Raw genomic sequence first — 18,650 nt, 5'->3', positions numbered from 1 at the left:
CTGCCCCTCCCAGCCTCAGTTTTCCCATCAGCAGCTCAGGTGAACTACTTATCGTAACGACTCACTAAAATAGCAACAATGAAGTGCATAGTAATGAGGATGCCAGCAGCCTCTACCACCCATGTTTATAGACCCCTAACTGGGTGTCTAGCTCTGGGCTAAGCCTCCCAACATGATCTCATGGGATCCTCCCAGTAGCCCTGGGGTCATGTCATTGTCCCTAGTGTAAAAGTGACAAACGTGAGGCTCAGAGAGGTCAGAGAACCTGCCCACTGTCGCATTCTGTTGAGCGCAGGTTTCCCGTGCCCGGGCATAGCCCTCACCTGCCTCGCCCACACCCTGCCAGGTGCTTGGCACATAGTGCGGCTCTGGCCTGATGGCTGTTACTGATATTGTGGCTTGTTTGTTTATCTATACTTTGTCCTGGAAAGGATTGAAGGAGGAAGAAAAGGTAAGAATAGGCACATAAGATAGATTCAGAAATAAGTAGAACACGAATTGTATCCCATTTGCTTCTGAGCTTCCTGGCAGCCAATGCAGCACAGGAGCCTGATCAGCTCCACGGTCCCCGGGGTCAGTGACAGGGAAGTGGGGATGGTTCAGGAAAAGCCCAGTACTTCCTGAGCTGTAGGTGGGAAGGAAGGGTCCCCCAGGAGGCTTCTTGAGAGAGGCTGCTGGAGGGGAGGAGCCAGGTCCCAGGGTGTCGGTCAAGGTAACCCAGGGTCGAGGTCCATGGGCCTTGTGCTCAGTGCTCAGAAGGCCAGGGGCTGGCATCCCACCTAGGCACAGTCCTGGGAGGTATGGCAGGGCTCAGGACCCTTCTGCCCATGGGTCACTGCCCACCTCCCCTCCCCACCGCCAGTCTTCTGGCCCTTCCTAACCCACTGCTCCTACCCTCCCCGCTTCCTTCCCTAGGGCCCAGGGATCCTTCTCTCTGAAGATGACTCCTTGTATGAGGGCACCTTCGCCAGGGACCTGACCTTCGTGGGGAAGGTGAGAGCCACAGAGACCTTACTCCACTCCCTGCTGAGACCTTGGCTGGGGCCTGTAATCTCCCTGCTTGGATTTAGGGCTGAGGGTAGGTGGAGCAGGTAAGGGAGGGCCTCTCCCATCTCCACTACATCTAGGGGGTGGATACAGTGACGATTCCCTGCTGCGGAGGTGTGATTTGATCGGGTGGGAGTCAAGAGGGGATAGGTAGGCTTGCCTTGGGTGCAGAGGGTGCTGGTGGTCTCCTGGCTGTGTCTCCTCCTGGCCCCCAAGAGAGGGATCCACCCCCTCCACCACCACCATCAGTGCCTTGGGCAGGTGCCCCTGGAGGCATCGTCCTTCAGTATGTTTCTGCCTGAGCTGACCTCGCAGAAGGTATCCCTGCTGTATCCCTGCTGGGGCCTTTGGAAATGTGGGGGCTATTTGACTGGGGGGTACTATGGCATCTAGTGGATGGAGACTAGGAATGCTGTGAATGGAACAGTCGCATGCAGCAAGGAATTGCCCCTCCTCAAGGCCGGTAATGCCTCATGTCCTCCCGAGGTCTCTGCCTACTTCTGGACCCAGTGGTGGTCCTCCCCACTCTGACCTGTGAGTCCCTTCTCTGTCTCCCTCGCCGTTTCCTGCCTCAGAGATGAGCCCCTTGGTGGTGGGCACAGGCAGGGGCTCCTGCAGGGGTGGAGGATTATGAGCCCCTTGGGGTGGGGCAGATTGAATGGATGGTGGGAAGGCCATCCATCAGTTTCTAGCCTCTGTGACCTGGGATGGACAGGCGTGAGGCCTGTCATGATGGGATGGAAGGGCAGCTGGACAGACAGATGGACAGACATCCCTGCATCTGTCTCCCGGCTTCCAGGGCAAGGTCACCTTCCCTAATGGCTTCACCCTGGAGGGCTCTTTTGGCAGTGGGGCAGGGAGAGGACTGCATACCCAGGGTGTGCTGGACACAGCTGCCCTCCCTCCAGATCCAGGCAGTACCCGCAAGAGGTGAGAGACTGACTGTCTGGCCTGTGTATTCTGAAGCCTTTCTGGGGGGGGTGTCTGTGTGTGTCTATGTTTCTACCCTAAAGACTCAGGTCTCATTAGAACGGCTTTTCTGTACCTCCTCTTAGCTCTTTGGAGAGTTCAGAGAGCTCAGGTCACATAGCCCTTGTCAGAGACTCTTGGAATTAAGGGCTATGTGACGGTAACTCCACATGCCACAAAACTGGAGAAAAATACTATGTGTAGGCTTTGCTTAGACCCTGCTTTTATTCTAGGAAGGGTACAAGACAGTTTATGAAACAAAACAAACAAGAATAAGATAGAAAATTAAAGTGTGAGTTGAGCTTACAAGAAAGGGAGGTGCAGATAGGCCTTATAATCAAGCATTAGCCTGGCTCTGAGTTCCCTGGCAGCCAGGGTAAAGAAGGAAACTTACTAAGTGGAATCACTGTCCCTATCCTGGGGTATTTGAGAAGAGGATGGACTTCTTCCCTATGGGGACAGAGTTCTTCCTTGGAAAACCGTTGTTCAAGTGGTGACTCTTACTATGTCTGTTGAGGTGAGGGTGGTGGTTCTAATGGTGCCAGCCAGCATTTCACATGTTGTTTACTTGACACATTGTCCCTGCGTGTTTCTTTTCCCTGACAGCAGGAGCTAGAAGTGGATGGCAAACCCTAGGGGTGTGAGCCCGGGTCGGGTGCAGGTGTAGGAAAATCTATGAGCGTGACATGGGAGAGCAGTGCTCCATTAGACACTGCACCAGACACACACACGGCCAGACCCCTAAGCCTATTGGCTGAGACAGGATCAAGCTCAGGAAGGACCCAGGTGTGGTAGGAGGGAGAGCGGGGTCCCGTGGCGGGGGCATCCTGGGATTTGGGCCCTGGTCTCTCTTAGGCCAAGACCCCACTCTCTGGACTTGGCCTTCAGCTCTCCAGCTCTTTCTGTTTCTTTTCCAGTGCTCTGTGTGCCCCTGTCTCTTTTCTCTACCGTGGAGTAGATTCTCTCTGACCCTTCTCTGCCTCCCGTTTCTCCTCCTGGAGCCTTGGAGGTCAGGCCGCTCTGCATCCCCCACTCCACCCACCCCACCTGGGCCCTGACTCTGGGCCAGGCTGGATATCCCCACCTCTCCAAGGGCTGATCAGGGTCCTGCCCAGCATGGCTCCATCCCTATCCATGTCCCCCACTGCCTCCATCGCAGGCAGCTGGGCCTGGGCGTCTTCCCCGTGGAGAGCCGCTGGCAGGGCGTCTATGGCCCCTTCCAGGACTTTGTTCAAGCCGGCTGCCCTGGAGACCTGCAGGAGGCCCTGCTGGGCTTCCACGTGCAGAGCTCAAGGGAGCTGCGCAAGTCCCAGGAGTACCTGTGCTGCGAGAGGTGAGGCCCAGGCATGCGTGGGCGTGTGTACCCATAGGGCATCCTGAGCTCAGTGTTGGGGTCAGTGGGGCTCTGAGTGGGCCAGGGGAGGAAGGCTTCCCAGAGAGGGCAGGCCTGGGCGTGGGTGAGAGACGTGTGTGTGTGTGGTGCCCCAGGACCCACCCCGAGGACCACGCAGGCAGAATGGAGGACATCCTGGAGGAGCTGCTGCAGCACCGGGCGCCCGAGGCCCTGCAGCAGTGCCTCAGGAAGGTAAGGGCTCCAGGGGAGGGTGCTGACCAGAGGGGACAGGCCTGCCTGTGGGCCCTTGCTGAGAGTGCCTCGGTGCTCCCATTGAAGAAGTGGGGTCCTGCGTGGGCATGCTGTGCTCCAGCCCACGGTGCTGAGTATCTCTTTGTTGCCTTTGCACCTGCCCAGGCCCTGAGCAACTCTCTGCATCCCCTGGGAAAGCTGCTCCGGACTCTGATGCTGACCTTCCAGGCCACATACTCAGGCATTGGGGCCAACAAGCACCTGCAGGGGCTGGCACAGGAGGAGGTGAAGCAGCACGCCCAGGAACTCTGGGCCGCCTACAGGTGAGCTTGGTGGTACATGGGGACAACCACTGCACTGTGACCCCAGAGCGGGGTGTGGGGGAAGCTCTGCCCTTTCCAAGCATCAGCTCTGCCTGGTGCCCTGGATAGGAAGGGTGCCTTTGCCTTGGGTCTGGATTGAGAAAGAAACAGAGGGTGGGTTGGTTAATATGCAGCTGGTGAGCATAGGGGTTAGAGGGTGGGGAGGTGATAGCAAGCCCTGACTGCAGCCAGAGTCCAAGCCCCAGCCAGGCCCCGGGCTAGCCCTGACCCCAGGAGAACTCTAACCCCACTGCAAACGGAGCCTGACCTGGGCTCAGACACCATCTCCCGTCCTGTCCCGGCTGAGCTGTGACCTCGTCAAACGCTATAAACTGAAACCTTAGATGCTGCAGTTAGTGCTGTGGTAGGGTTCCAGGACACTCAGGCAGACATCCCGTACTCCCAACCTCCTCGCTGCTGGGGTTTGGGCCACTGGGCTCTGCAGTCCTCAGGCTCCATGGTTCTGGGGGTGGAGCCCACCTGCCTGGCCTTTGGTGACTCCCATCCTGTGGGAGATGGCAGCCACGCTGCCCCTCCCTTTGGTTTGCAGGGGTCTGCTGCAGGTTGCCTTACAGTGCAAGGGCCAGGTCCCAGAGGAAGATCAAGATGCAGAGACAAGGTGACTGCCGCCATTAGGTCTGTGGGGTTCTCTGCCCTGGTGCAAGCAGCCAGGCTCGGGTCCTGGGAGTCCGTATACCTTTGCTTCTGGGTCCTCCTTCGGGGGAAAAGGGTATTTCTTGGGAAGTGTTAGGGGTTCATGCTATTGACCAAATATTGCTCATTGACCATTCAAGAATCAGAATGATCCATGACCTCTCTTCCTTGAGCAACCTGGGGAGGGGCCCTGCCACAGTGCATCAAGTGCGTCTTTGTTCTAAACGTGTTATCCCACACTCATCTCTTGGGTGTATGGCGGGTGAACACTGCCTCAGGCACCTCCTTTTCCCTGTGCACAGATGTGGAAACTGAGGCCTGGCAGGGGCTGAGCCTGAGGTCACACAGAGCAGGAATTAAGTGGGTCATTAAATCTGTCTCCCCAGTCCCCCGAGACCAAACCTTACAATTTGCCTTCAGATTCCAGGCCCAGAGATCCTGATCAGAGAGGTCTTTCTGTTACTGCATTGAAGGAGGCATGGGAAATGGGGTTAGACATTAGGGAGAACTTCCCCCTGAGTCCTAGGAAGCACAGAAAACTAGGAGGCAGAACTGGACTAGCTTGGAACGGCTGCTGAGAGCTTTGCTGCAGGTCACTCATCTATCAAGGCCCTGGTTTTGCTTTCAATTAAATGGGGATCAAAATTCTGCCTCAGCTGCCATATTGGTTCTCAAAGTCAAGTGAGAGTGTGAGGTAGTCACAGATGACAATTGGTTGTGAAATGACTGAGAACAGGCTGGGAAGGGTTTTCTCCGGGATGGAGGAGGCTGGAGGCAGGAACACTGTGGCGGGACGAGGAGTTCTGTGGACTCTTTGAGGGGCAGCCCAAGTAGATCCCCACGCCCACCCTGCTGACCCTGACCTGTCCTGGTGGCTCTCACTCAGGGACCTGCAGGTGCACAGATTGATGCTACCCCTTGTCCTGCCCAGCTTCTACTCGGAGCTCTTCACTCTCTACCTGCTTCTTCATGAGAGGGAGGACAGCCTCTACAGCCAGGGCATTGCCAACCTTAGCCTCTTCCCCGACACCAAGCTGCTTGAGTTCCTGGATGTACAGAAGTAAGCCTCCCTACCATGCCACGATTGCCAGAGTTCTTGTGTAGCAGAGGGTACAAACCCAAATTGTCTTCAGCAAAAAAGCGGGGAGGTTAATTGGCTCGTGTACCCATGAAGTTCTAAGGTGTGGCTAGATTCAGGTGTGGCTGGATCTGGGTGTCCAGTTGCATGATAAAGGAAGCAACTTCTCTCATTCTCTGTTGGGCTCTCTGGCTCCCCCCGTATGGTGACAAATATGGTACCAGCCACTCGAGGTTTATATTCTCCCAGCTCAGGCCCCACAGGGAGCTGGTGTCTCCTTCCCAGCAGCTCCAGAGCCTCTGAAGTTCCTCCCGGGCTTGGCTGGGGTCTTGAATGTGTCCCTGAATGCTGGCTGTGGCCCAGATTGGCCAGGCTGGCCTCAATATCTACCACTGGGGCTGGGGCAAGGTCGCCTGCTCCCAGCTCTTGGACTGAGAGTGGGAGAGGGGAGATCCTCAAGGGGAAACTGAGGACTGTTCCGGAAGTAGGTCAGAGCCTCCCTTCCGCCCTCAGTCATCAAAATGTTCTTTCTCCTTCATGCCCCTTTGATCCATTGATACTACCAGTGTTGAGGGCATGAACGCACTCTCTCCTCCCACACCTGGTTTCCTTTGTCTCAAGGTGATGGCGCTTCCCATTCCCCTTCCTGCCGAAAAACCTTGTTTCCCCTTCCGATGTGGTGAATGTTTCCTGTATCTGACCAGGCACCAGCCCAGAGACCTGGTTGTCCATGGCTTTGCAAGAGTCCCTCCTCCCCACCCCTCCTGCTGCCTCAGTGCCGCCTCCTCCATGCTGGCCTCCCTGCTCCATTGGCTCTACTTGCCTTGCGTGGCATCCCTACTTCTCGCCAGCCTGGGCCCGCTCACTGAGCCCCTGGAGCAGTCTCTACCACTGAGCTCTCTGGCCTGACCCCCAGGACTTTGCCCAGGAGGGTCCCCTGGCCTGCAGCACTGCCCCTCTGTCTCCTCATTGTGTTCCAGTCTCGCTCGTGTTTTGGGGCTGCATGGAGGGCTGCCCTCTCAGGGAATCCCTCCTGCCCTCCTCTTGCCTGGGCTTCACACAAGCGTTCCCAGATGCCATTGTGCATCCCCTGCCCCTCTCCCCTGCTCAGCCCTCCTGGGGGACATGGAGGTGCAGGGAATTTGCCCTCTGACCTCAGACCCCGCACCCTGGTCCTGGCAGAGCTTCCCACCTTCCTTTAATTTCAGGCACCTGTGGCCCCTCAAGGACCTCACGCTGACGACCAATCAGGTGAGAATGTGGGCCCATTACCTGCCCAGGAGAGGGAGGTCTGAGCCTGAGCTGGGCCCCCAGGTTTGCCCAGGCTTCCGAGCAGCTCTCTGCCTCATGGTCACTGGTCAGAAGCTGCATAGGCGGGTGAGGGAGGATATGGTAGGCTTTCTGCACTGTTCTGATTTCCCATGTGGATGAGTGTACAGCCACAGTGACCAGGTTCAAGCTTAGGTTCCACCCTTGTACTGGCTGTACGACCTTGGGTGAGATGCTTGATCTCCGTGCCTCAGTTTTCCCATCTGTGGAAGTAGTCCCTGATGCGTACTAGCACTACCTCCTGTGGTTGTTGTCGGGTGGTGTGGGCCAGAACATGAGGGGCGTTGGTTCTCAGTGTGTTTGCTGGATCGGCAGCATCCGCGTTGTCTGGGAGCCTGTTAGAAAAGCAGATTCTTGAACCCATCCCAGACCTACTGAGTCAGAAACTCAGGGAGTGAACTTGGAATTTGTGTTTCAACAAGCCCTGGGACTGAAGAACCATTGACATAGAACTGGGCGGCACCCAGTGACCATTGGCTGTTATGATTCTTATCTTCTTTTTCCATTTTGATCCTCCCAGCCTCCTGGAGACCATTTACCCCACTTTACAGTTGAGTAGACTGAGGCTTACAGTGGATCTGTGACCTTCCCTGGGTCACTTAACCCTCTGGGCAGAGCTGTCCTGAAGCCAGTGATGGGGAAGGGGGTGGGTGGTGAGGGGCTCGGGGGCCAGCCCTGACCCTGGGAAGGAGGAGGTGACGGAGCTGGGGGGCTGCGGCCTCATCTAACCCACTCCCCCAACCACGCAGAGGTATTCCTTAGTCAGAGACAAGTGCTTCCTGTCAGCCACGGAATGTCTGCAGAAGATGATGTGAGTCCACACCCCGGGAGGGTGGGCGTGGGTGGCAGGAGTGTTGGGGCCCCTGGTTGGGACTGAACCTGAGGGCCTTGATCTGGAGCCGGCTACCCTCCTGCAGCACCACGGTGGACCCCCGGGAGAAGCTGGAGGTGCTAGAGAGGACATACGGGGAAATTGAGGCCACTGTGTCGCGGATGCTCGGCCAGGAGCACAAGCTGCCCATGGACGACCTGCTGCCGCTGCTCATCTACGTGGTGTCGCGTGCCCAGTGAGCCCCAGCTGGGGGTGGGCTGCAGGAGGTTCCCTTCCCACCCTGCCCACCCCCAACCAAGACATACTCCAAAGTCTTTGAACATGGGGGTTTATGGACACAGCCTTTCTTGGTACACATGGGGAAGCTGAGGCCCAGAGAGGCCCACCCAGGGTCCTGTGGGTGCCAAACTCAGAGCGGGGACCAGGTGTCCAGCCACCCAGGCCAGAGCTCCTTCCCTGCTGCTGGATGCGTGTCCCTGATAGGTCCCCTCTTCCCTCTCGTTGTGGTGGCGGTGGTTCTCCAGAATCCAGCACCTGGGAGCCGAGATCCACCTGATCCGTGATATGATGGCCCCTATCCACACAGGAGGCCTGTATGACTTCTTGCTCACGGCCCTGGAGGTGAGGGACAGAGGCGGTGGGCCAGGCAGAAATGCCCTGGCCACTGGGGCAGACCCCTTTCACCCCAGACACCATCACGGGGATAAGCTCAAATTCACAGCTTCTGTGTGTCTCCATGGGAAGGGTCCTCACAGAGCCACTGCTCTTGCCCTTGTTAAAAGGGGCTGGGTGGGGGGAGGTGGGCACAGTGCATCCCGGCCCTCGGATCCCCAGGGCTGAGTGTGTTCCAGGCTGCATCCCTGAGCACAATAGGAGAGGGAAGGAGCCATTTCCTTGCAGACTGTGGCTGAGGGCTGAGTTGGAGACACAGTGGTCCAGGCCCGGGAGGTGGGTGCACCCCAGTGTCAGGCCCTAGAGCCTGTGCATGTGGCTGAAGCGGGCAGGCCAGCTGGCTTCAGCCTCACCTCTCTCCCGCCAGTCCTGTTACGAGCACATCCAGAAGGAGGACATGAGGCTGCATCGCTTGCCCAGCCGCTAGAACTCCAGGGAGCCGTGGTAGCTCAGCTTCTCCTGGACAAACTGCAGAGCTGAGAGGGGCCGCCATGGAATTCCCGTGGAGTGAGCGTGGCCCACTCTGGCCCTTGTGGCCCACAGGACAGAAGGCAGGATGAGCCCTGGAGGTGGCTCTTGGGGGAGATGAGCGTTTAATTTCTCGCAGGGAGATGCTGCTGCTGTCCTGACTGGGAGGAGGGTGAGGGTGATGGGTGTGGCCCCAGAGCTGGTGGTTTCCCCTCCCCCTGCCCCCTGCCACTCTCTAGGCCAGCCTTGGATGACCTTCTTGACCAGCAGCAGCTCATGGACTGGGGGCAAGGAGCTCCTGGCCTCTCCTTGCCTCATCCTTGCCTCCAAGTTATTGAGCCTCTCTGGGCCTCAGTGTTGCCATCTGTAAAATGGTGGACTACATGATCTGTAAAGGGCCTTCCATCCATCTTGCTGACTTCTGGCGTCCTTCCGTAAGTCTGACTTTGGTCTGTTGGGCTGTAACTGAAGTTCTTCTGTCTCGGGTGGTGTCATTCCATTTCTCCTCTCCTGGTCAGAGGCTCCAAGCTGCTAGTGACAGCTCCGTTTATTGGGCTTTTTTCCCATGAGTTGTCTCCTGTGGACCTGCCTTCTTCCCGACTGCCCCAGGGCAGAGCTGGCCTCTCAGGGCTGCAAGGCAGGAACAGCTCCACCTCCGCCCTGACCTGCTGGGTGGCCTCTGGCAAGGCCCTTCCCCTTGCTGGGTATGCAATTGAGAGCGTGGGCTTGGGGGTCTCTGAACTACAGTCCGCATATCATGGCCATGCTGGAGCAGGCTGGGGGCAGGGGAGGAAACACACCTTGCTTGCCTCACTGCCAGCAGGTGCCAAGGGAATTACACACCTATGACCTCTGTGGGCCTGCGTGCAGGAGGGACAACGGAGGCACAAGGTTGGCCTATGCCCTGACTGATAAGCACCTCTGGCTCAGGACCCCAACAGGAGTTGGGGAGGGAGGCATTGGGAGCTCCTTTGCCTTTGGGAGGGGAGGACTTTATTTAAATAGTGGTTCTAATGTGGAACCAAAAAACACAGAACTGGGTCTTGGGGCAGCTTCATCCCTGCCGGGCCTCAGTTTCTCCTCCCCACATGGAGGAGTTTGGGGCAGGTGGCCTGCAGGGGCTCCCCCTGCCCTAACAGGAGATGTGTGACGGTAGGCAGGGCGACTGTGTTCTGAAGTGGTCCAAGGGCAAAGCATGGGGAGAGGGTGGGTTTACGCAGGGGCGTAGCCCTGGAGGACAAGCTGGGCCTAGCTGTCAGGCCCATGCCTTGGACTGTAAGAAAATTGGGTCATACATCTTGGCTCTGGGTGTGCCTTCCATAAAAAAACCCTGAGGGAGGCTCCAAGAAAGCCTGGGCCCAAGGCCGAATCCCCAAGGATTTAGCAGGGGGCAATCCAAGGACCCTCAGAGATACTGTGGGGCATTGAGTGGAGAGACTCAGCTGCCTCCATGCACTGCCGCCTCCAGAGGAAGGGGCGGGGTGAGCTTTCCCTGGCTGTTCCGCCAAATGTGACAGCTTGAATGGAGAAAGGTCCTGGGCTCTGGTTTTGCCACACTCCTGTGGTGTCCCCGCAGAGTCCCTGGAAGAGGGTTGAACTGAGGAAAGGTAAGGATATCCAGGCTGCCGTGGGCATGCACCTCACCCAGGACTATGGCAACTCTCCAACAGTTGTCAGGTAGTTCTTGTCCCTTAACAAGTGACAACAGCCTTGCCCAAGGGCAGCCCTGAGTTGGTGCGATGCCGCAGCCTCACTCCAGAGAGCACCGCACACTCCCCGGCTCCATCAGGATCAGTGCACGCTCACCGCAGTGCAGATTCACCAGGACCTTTCACCCATCCTCTTGCTGGGCCTCCCCAACACCTACTGAACTGGGGCCCCTGGACAGGGCTTCAGGAGATTCCCGGGGCAGCTCGGGCTGTTGTGTCAGACCCTTTCAGCACAACCATAAAGCCAGCAGGGGCCTTCGAATTAGACAGCGAATTGACAGCTGAGGTCAGTTCTTCATTTACAGAAGAGATACCTGGAGCCAGGTAACCCCCTGCCGTGTGGGTGCCTGGGGAGGCTGATGGGGATGGCCACCTGCGGGCAGGCGAGTCCCCGCTCCAGTGATGGCCTCCCCCGGCTGCTGCAGGAGCCCCTTCGCTGCAGTGAGAGCACTGGTATCCACTCTGTGAGTCTGGTTGGGAACCAGGAACTCTAGCGCCTCGGGTGATCCGGATGATGTCAAAAGCAGCCTCTGCGCTCTGTCTTTCTGGTCCCCATCTCTTCTCCAGGATGAGAATTCTGCTTTCAGCAGTGATCGTGAGGAAGTGGTAAAATTCTTCACAGTCAATCTCAGTCAGGACTTCATGATCACCAGGGCCAGAGAGGAGAGAGGCCAGGGGAGATGCTTTTCACTGACGGCGTTCTGACAGGCTACAAAGAGCCACACTGGCCCTGCCCTCAAGGACCTGGACTTGGGGCTGAGAAAGACAGAGACACCTGAGAGTTATTAAATGGCCTCTCAGTGAGCAGATGTGTCCGAGTCACACGGCCCAACCCCCCACTTTTCTCCCCCAATGCAGTCCTGGTCCTGCATGCAGTCGCTCATGCAACCTCTCAACCCCTGCTTCCCCCCCACCCTTTACTTCCCTTCAACAGTCAAACCTATCTGCTGCCACCTCCTGCTCTCCAGCTCCTGCCCCTCCTTGTTCTGTCCCCTAGAAATGTCCTTCTCCAGTTCCACTGGGTCCCAGGCTGCTCCATCCTCGCAGGCCCAGCTCTCATGAAGCCCCGTGTCCCGGGGCAGGAGTCTCCCTGCTCCCCAGCCCTTCTCCAGGGCCCCTTCCCTGGCCTCATCACGTTACTGGTGTGTGACTGGTGGGTGCCTGCTTCCCCCCAGTTCGCCAGGCACACGGCTCACTGTGCATGCTAGGCCGAGAGAATGGGGAGCGGATCCGAGTTCTGACCAAGTCTCTTTATTCAGACCACCCCTGAGGGTGCTGGGAGCTAGTGCACAGTTTGGGCGGCCCCTTGCCCACTGCAGCCCCAGAGATGCTGGAAGGAGTCGGGGTGGGGGGTGAGAGAGCAGTCTGAGCAATGCTATGTAACCCGAGCAGGGACCTGAGTGAGGGCCACATGGCCACACCTGTAGGGGCTCCCAGAGGGATGGCTGCTTACTGTGGGGTCAGCAAATGGCAGGGACTGCCCTCCTGTGGGCACTGGGGAAGGAATAAGTTCAGGGTTAGGGTCAAGGTCAGAGTCAGGGTCAGTGTCAGGTTAGGGTTAGGGGTTAGGATTGAAGTGAGAGTGAGAGTCAAGGTCAGGTTCAGGTCAGCTCAGGGTCCTAGTGCAGGTCGGGGCTTTCCTGGTTGGCTTGGTCAAGAGTTGTGCAGAAGTGAGCTCTGGCTTTTATCTCACCATGAGCAAGAACCAGGGATGGGGACCAGGCTGCCAAGGCCTTGATCTGTCCATGACCTCGGCCAAGTCCCCCTAACTGGGTCCTCTGCGCTGTGTGTAAGGAAGGTTGCTGCTAGGCACTATTGTTCTGCCATCCAGGAAGGAGGAGGAGACCTGGAGCGGAGGAGCATATGTTCTGCTCCTGGAGAAACACAGGACTGAGCGGCTAGGTCAGGATGGGGACCAAACCTAGACAGCCTCACTCCAGAGTGCAAGCTCCACCTGGGGGGTGAGCTGGAGCCCAGGAGTCGGGGCCACCTCCCCTCTCCCCACATGCACAGGAGGTGCTTCGAGATGGGCAAGTCTCTCCCAAAGCCACCTCCGCATGTGCCCCTGGATGAGGCCTGCCCCCTCAGATCCAAGGGGGGCTGGCAAGAGACCGGGAGAGGGGGAGGTGGTCCCGTCAGCAGGACCAGGTGGGGGGTGACGGATCCAGCAATCAGTTCAGTGTAGAGCACTAGCTGTGTCTGTAGGAAGCACACAAGAGAAGTTTGGTTTTGTTCTTGTTCTGACAGTAGAGGGAGACCACAGGGCACCAGCAGTAATAAGATGACGCTAAGGGAGATGGTATCAGCATCTAGAAAATTAATCTTATTTTGTCATTTTGGTGGAGGCCATCCTGCCTCCCCAGTCAATAGTCCTCAGTTCAGAGTGTCCCGAGAGTGGGTGTCCAGGACTTGGATCGAAGGCAGTGGTGATGGTCTGGGATGAGGTTGCCAAAGCATTCTGAGATGACAGGCTGGGCCAGGTGTCCTGCAGGTGAGAGCCAAGTCGCTAATGCCCCCCTCCCCAACGTCTCTGACCTTCAGGAGTCCGAGGTGCCCCTTCCCCACCAGCGGAGCAGCTGTCCTTTCTCGGCTGCACGGTCAGTATATGTATGACCTGTCCCTGCAGCACAGGGACTTTACGCTTTTAGAAGTCCTTGCCATTTCTTACTCCGGCTGGATTCATCCCTAGGAGATTGCTGTGTGGCATCCCTGAACGTGGTGGCCATGCTGGCAGGACCACCTTAGGAGCTGTCACCTCACACTCATGCTCATTATCAGCGATGTCCACAATTGCCTGATCCAGCAAGCATAGGCATGAGGTAAGGGAAGCCCCAGGCTTGTCATCTCAGAATGTTTTGGCAACCTCGTCCCAGACCATCACTACTGCCTTCAGGAAACCAGGCTATGGGACCTGTGGGGGCAGAGCAGAGCTGAAGGTGGGCACAGGAGGGGAAAAGGGAAGCGGGAGAAGGCTCGTTACCTGAAAGGTCCCATGAGTGCCAGATAGTTGTCTGCTGTTGGCACGCGTGACCATGAGGGTGGCATCACCGTCTGACTGGACGTGTTCAGGGAGTTCAAATATGTAGCAGCACATTTAGGAGTTCTCAGATGGTATGGCCTGCGTTTGCTCTGCAAGTGGGAATTGTTGTGTTGTACCCAGAAAGGGTCTCACTGTAGTCAACACCCAGTGGTACCCCTGGGACAAGGGTAAAGGGTTTCTAGAGTCTATTTGCCAGGACTGGCCAGGTCTAGTGCACTGGACCGTGCACCCCAGAGTTCCCTTTGTCACTTGCTGGTGGAGCTGCCAGTCAGGCACATTAGCCAGGCTTCCTTGGCCTCAGGTGCTGGCATTGCCATGCCCTTTGTGATGATGTATCCAGGTGGCTGTGGTCTTTACCTGTGTGATGCAGAATTGGTCAGCATGTCGGTTCCAATGATGTTCATTGCCAAAGCATCATTTTCCATGGGTCATGGACAGAGTGCATGGGTCCTGTGCAGTCTGCTGCCACAGTGTTTGTCCCTAAGGGGCTGGGATTCGATCCCGGTTGTTCGGTTGTCAGGTGCTACACTGATGTCCATTGGCTACTGGCTGCAAGTTGGTGAAAATGTAACAAGATGTGTTCAGTGGGTGTCTTCCAGGACAAGCACCAGTCTGCACCTCTGTCCACGGGCAGAGTTTTTTCCTTTCTACATGCTTTGGCTTTTTTCTGTGGCTGCCCAGCCGCAGTGGACCGTTTAATATAACTGGGCTGACTGTGCGTCGGGCCCAGGCATCCTCTGGTACCTTGGTGTACTGAAGACCCCATGTCTGAGGTTCACCCATTCATGCAGGTGAGAGAGTCCATTGATGGCTGGTTTACTTCTTTCTTGGGTGTACCAGTTTCATTTAATAACAGGTGCTTGCTGGGCAGGGCCCACTTTATCCCATAACACATGTGCCAGGGAGGAGCAACACAAGGGGAGCTGGTCTCTCATCGTCCACCTATGCCCAGTTAGAAGCCAAGTGAATTGGCCCTCACATGGGGTATGCTGAGCCGTGACTGTCAGGCAACTGCCACTCAAAACACCAGGGGTCGCCTTTGCTGCGTGTCAACTTCCTTCTGCCCCAGGCTCCAGGTTGCGTATCTCAGTCCCCCACACTGTCATTGGAAAGGCTCTTTAGGACAATTGGCCTGAGCGGGAGGCAGTCTGTACAGCCTGCTGATTGTTTTCTTTAAGCACTTCTGCGTCCACAGCTTTTTAGTCGGTGTGTGGTGATCTCCTTCCCCGTCCACCCTTGTCTTCTAAACTGCTTTACTGCTACCATGTGGCTGGGCCGGGGAGCCTGGAGGGCACCTGTTGGGCACCAGTCCCAATGTCATTGTCCTGACTGTGGCCTTTCCCCAATGGCAGCATCCCTCACAGTAAGAAGTAGTTCTCATCCTAAAATCTCTATTTCCGCAAGGCATTATTCAGCAGGGTCAGCTACCTGGGTGTGTGGAATGTCCACCAAATGAAACAACACAGGTTAGTTTCAAGCACGTGGTAGGGCCAGTGTTGGCTGAAACGGCACCTTTGTAACCTAAAAAGGACAGCCTAAAGCACTATCCTTGCCTGGAGAGGAGTGGCCAGAGATCTCATCAGGAGCATATAGGGCCACAGCCCCATGGAGTGTGCCTTTTTTCCCTGTTAAGACAACCTTCTGACTGGAGTTACAAATCCAGCACACAGTGATAGCTTCTACCTCAGAAACATAGGTTCCTCCACCTTGTGAGGGACAGCAGTTCTTTTCTTGCTGCCCGAGGGAGGCACCCCCTTCTCAGAGTTCTGGGTTCCTTCCCCATAGGGCCCGTCTTCCAGGTTTCTATATTTTCATATCTTTAGCCTCCCCCATTTCTTCCTCCAGCCCTAGGGAGAGGAAGCTGCTTTATATAACTGTTCGAGCGTTCTTTTTTTTGCCTTTTTAGTTCTTCAGTTGCTGGGTGTGGTAGGCAGAATAATTGTTCTCCGAAGATGTCCACAGCCTAATCCCTGGAAGCTGAGAATAGGTCACCTTACATGGCAGAAGGGACTCTGTAAATGTGGTTAAGTTGAGGACCTTGCAATGGGGAGCTGATCCTGGGTTATCTGGGTGGGTTCAATCTAATTATGTGGGTCCTTAGAAGTTGAGGAGGGAGGCAGAAGAGAATCAGAGGGAGATGTGACCACCGAGGAATGGCCCGGGAGATGGCAGTGTTGGAGCACGGGAATGTGAGAGACTCTAGAAACTGGAAAAGGCAAAGAAATGGATTCTCTCCTAGAGCTTCCAGAAAGGAACACAGCCCAGTGAGAGCCGTGTTGGATTTCTAACCTACAGAACTGAAAGAGAATGCATTTGTGTTGTTTGAAGTGACCAAATTTGTGACAATTTGCTCTCGCAGCAATAAAAAACACATAACTGGTTAATGCTTTTATATTAAATCCTCTTTGTTAATATAACTGGTGAGGTTTCATCCTCCCTGCCCTGGGCTAATTCAGAGACTCCCTCCAACTCCCTCACGTCCTGCATATTCCTGTCACTCCAGATAGTGGGCCGTGTGCGCTCAGGGCAGATCCCATCTCTCCCGCCTCTATCTCTCATGCTGGGTGGCTCTGACATGCAGGAAATTCTTCCCTCTGATGAGCCTCTGTGTGTCTCTAATCTTGTGTGTCCTATAACTGGCCCCTGGATGGCACAGACCCCACAGGATTCCCAGGCTCCCAGGAAGCTAAGATTCTATTCCCTCCTTGCTTGTGACATCTTCAACTTATAAAGTACCCTGTCATCATGTAGGGCCTCCCCAGAGTTGGGGCTTTTGGCCCCAAACCCTCTTCAGCCTTTCACTTTAGACCCTTCTGGTCATGTAGACCCAACTCACTCAGGGCAGGTAACAAACCACATGCCCTCCAGTTCTCTCTCATAAAAAGGGATGGTGTAGCTTCCTCCACAGACCACAAAAACAAGCACCAGATAAACTGAATAGTTAAAAGGTAAAAATAAAACTAAATATATTAGAAGAAGAGATGGCAGAATAAGTCCCCAAATTAGTATGTGAAAGACCATTTTATTTAAGGATGAACATGAACTCCTGTTGATGCTGCCTAATGGTTTTGGGGACCAAATTAAAATAGTAGACCACCTGGTAGACTGTACCAACTATCAGTGCATAGGCTAGAAAATTCATTCAAGAAGTGGAGGGTAAAATGAAGTTCTTGTAAATAGATAATAGATCTAATGTTGGTGAGCAGAATATCCAAGATGACCTTGAAGTTTCAGGAACTGCTGACTGAGCATGGCTGTGCCCCTGGTATACTAGAGAACAGAGAAAAAAATCTTTGTTAATTGAGAAAGAGAAATTATAAATTTGGCTTTGATTCACTGTCTCTATAAAAATGGTGATTCATCTTCATGTGTCTGTTACTCGTCTATTTGAGAGCCATGAGTTAAATCTTTGGAATGCTTATTGGCTCTAGGACCTGTTTTACTCCTTATCCCTTGCAAGATGTTCTTATCAGGACTCAGCAGAAGACTAATATAGCACTTGGGGGCAAAGATTCAGCCTAGTAGTCCTGCACTGGAGGCCGAGATGGAAAAGATCTCCATGGCCACCATGGTGCTGTGATAGACAGGGAAGGATGTGACCCAGACACTGCAGAACACCAGCATGCTTGAACTTGACTTCATTGAAGGTGTCAGGTAGATTCCTGGCCCAGAAAGCCACAGCAGTGCTCCCCAGGGTCAAGGATCCCATATATCCCAGGACACAGTAGAAGGCAGTGACAGAGCCCTTAATGCAACCAGTGATGTGTGTAGGGTCAGAGTGCGTGTTTATTTCAATGAAAGGAGAGAGTCCCAATCTGGTTCTAGATAGTGACTTGGATCAAGGCACAGATGGGAAGGACAGAGTCAGGTGCTCCTGATATCAACCACTGCCTCATCCTTTTCCCTTATGTTTTGAAAGCCAAAACCACAGAAATGATTTTACCCAAAACAGTGGAAATAGCCACAGTAAACACAAATGCAAATGTTGTTTGCTGAGGTATGCAAATGCCTGTGTTGGGAAGGCCAATGGAGAGTAAGAAAGAGAGGGAACCCAGGAAGAGGGAGGTGAGCAGGATGTAGCCGTGGGTTGGATGTTGGCCTTGATGATGGGAGTGTCTGTGCTTCCCAGAGACCCCAAGGACCACAGCTGTGAGAACAGAGAAGCACAGAGCAGTGCAGGCCAGAGCCATCCTCAGTGGGTCTTGATAAGGTAGGGAAGTCACTTTCTTTGGGAGACAGTGGTTTTGATTTGGGTTTGGGTACTGATGATCTGGACACCTCACACACTGGTGTGTACCTGACAAGAAGAGAAAAGATGTGCAGTGTCTCCAGTTCAGGGACTCCTACTAATTCCCAAGAAAAGGAGTCCCCTTTGGGAATTTTGGACATATTGTCCATCCTGATGCACATTCAGACAATAGCAATGAAATTTACAATTTTCCATTGATGCTGTCTAAAGGTTTTTGGAGAAAATGAAAACTTCTGTCACTTATCATTTCCTATGTGTAAGGGAGCTATTTTGTTTCTTTTCACAGGGAAAGTATTATAGATTCTTAGAGATATAAATATTATATCTTCAGGTTATGTCCCGGATCACAATGTTTCCCCACCTTAGGTGAGTAATTTATTCTTGAGAAACATGTTTTTACTGAGGATTAGATAAGTTTAAGGAATGACTGTTGGTTTTGTTAGGTGTGATAACTTTTTACTAGTTATATGGGAAAATGTCATATTTTCAGAGAACTTTTCAGAGAAACCTAAGGAATGAATGTCAATATATCTGTAATTTACTTTCAAAAACATTTGCGGAACAGTAATAAGTGAAGCAAACATGGCAAATGTTAGCAGTTAAAATTTTGATCACATATATACGCATATTCATTATACTTTAAATTTGAAAATGCT

General features: G+C 54.6%; 1 protein-coding gene across 17 annotated transcripts in view; it reads left to right on the top strand.

The window, feature by feature from the left end:
- The window catches only part of ALS2CL (ALS2 C-terminal like), a 31,896-nt gene extending 15,771 nt beyond the window's left edge, over nucleotides 1-16,125 (top strand). For 8 of the 17 annotated variants that reach the window (XM_027097049.1, XM_027097044.1, XM_027097053.1 and 5 more), the window contains 13 exons: nucleotides 916-993; nucleotides 1,847-1,977; nucleotides 3,176-3,349; nucleotides 3,505-3,601; nucleotides 3,767-3,924; nucleotides 4,514-4,582; nucleotides 5,504-5,677; nucleotides 6,904-6,946; nucleotides 7,545-7,574; nucleotides 7,774-7,835; nucleotides 7,942-8,091; nucleotides 8,381-8,477; nucleotides 8,896-16,125. In XM_027097049.1, the coding sequence (XP_026952850.1) occupies nucleotides 916-993; nucleotides 1,847-1,977; nucleotides 3,176-3,349; nucleotides 3,505-3,601; nucleotides 3,767-3,924; nucleotides 4,514-4,582; nucleotides 5,504-5,677; nucleotides 6,904-6,946; nucleotides 7,545-7,574; nucleotides 7,774-7,835; nucleotides 7,942-8,091; nucleotides 8,381-8,477; nucleotides 8,896-8,955 (1,323 nt within the window). In that variant the 3' untranslated portion in view covers nucleotides 8,956-16,125. Of the gene's footprint in view, nucleotides 1-915; nucleotides 994-1,846; nucleotides 1,978-3,175; nucleotides 3,350-3,504; nucleotides 3,602-3,766; nucleotides 3,925-4,485; nucleotides 4,583-5,503; nucleotides 5,798-6,316; nucleotides 6,822-6,903; nucleotides 6,947-7,544; nucleotides 7,575-7,773; nucleotides 7,836-7,941; nucleotides 8,092-8,380; nucleotides 8,478-8,895 lie in introns of those variants that run through there. The other 9 variants (XM_027097047.1, XM_027097050.1, XM_027097048.1 and 6 more) reach the window with 9 other exon arrangements.
- The last annotated feature ends 2,525 nt before the right edge of the window (nucleotides 16,126-18,650 follow it).

This window comes from Aethalodelphis obliquidens, unplaced genomic scaffold, assembly GCF_003676395.1.
Source record: "Aethalodelphis obliquidens isolate GAN/ISIS:26980383/991018 unplaced genomic scaffold, ASM367639v1 scaffold111, whole genome shotgun sequence".
NCBI lineage: Eukaryota > Metazoa > Chordata > Mammalia > Artiodactyla > Delphinidae > Aethalodelphis > Aethalodelphis obliquidens.
Note: the sequence above shows the minus strand (reverse complement) of the source record. Positions and strands in the feature narration are given on the sequence as shown.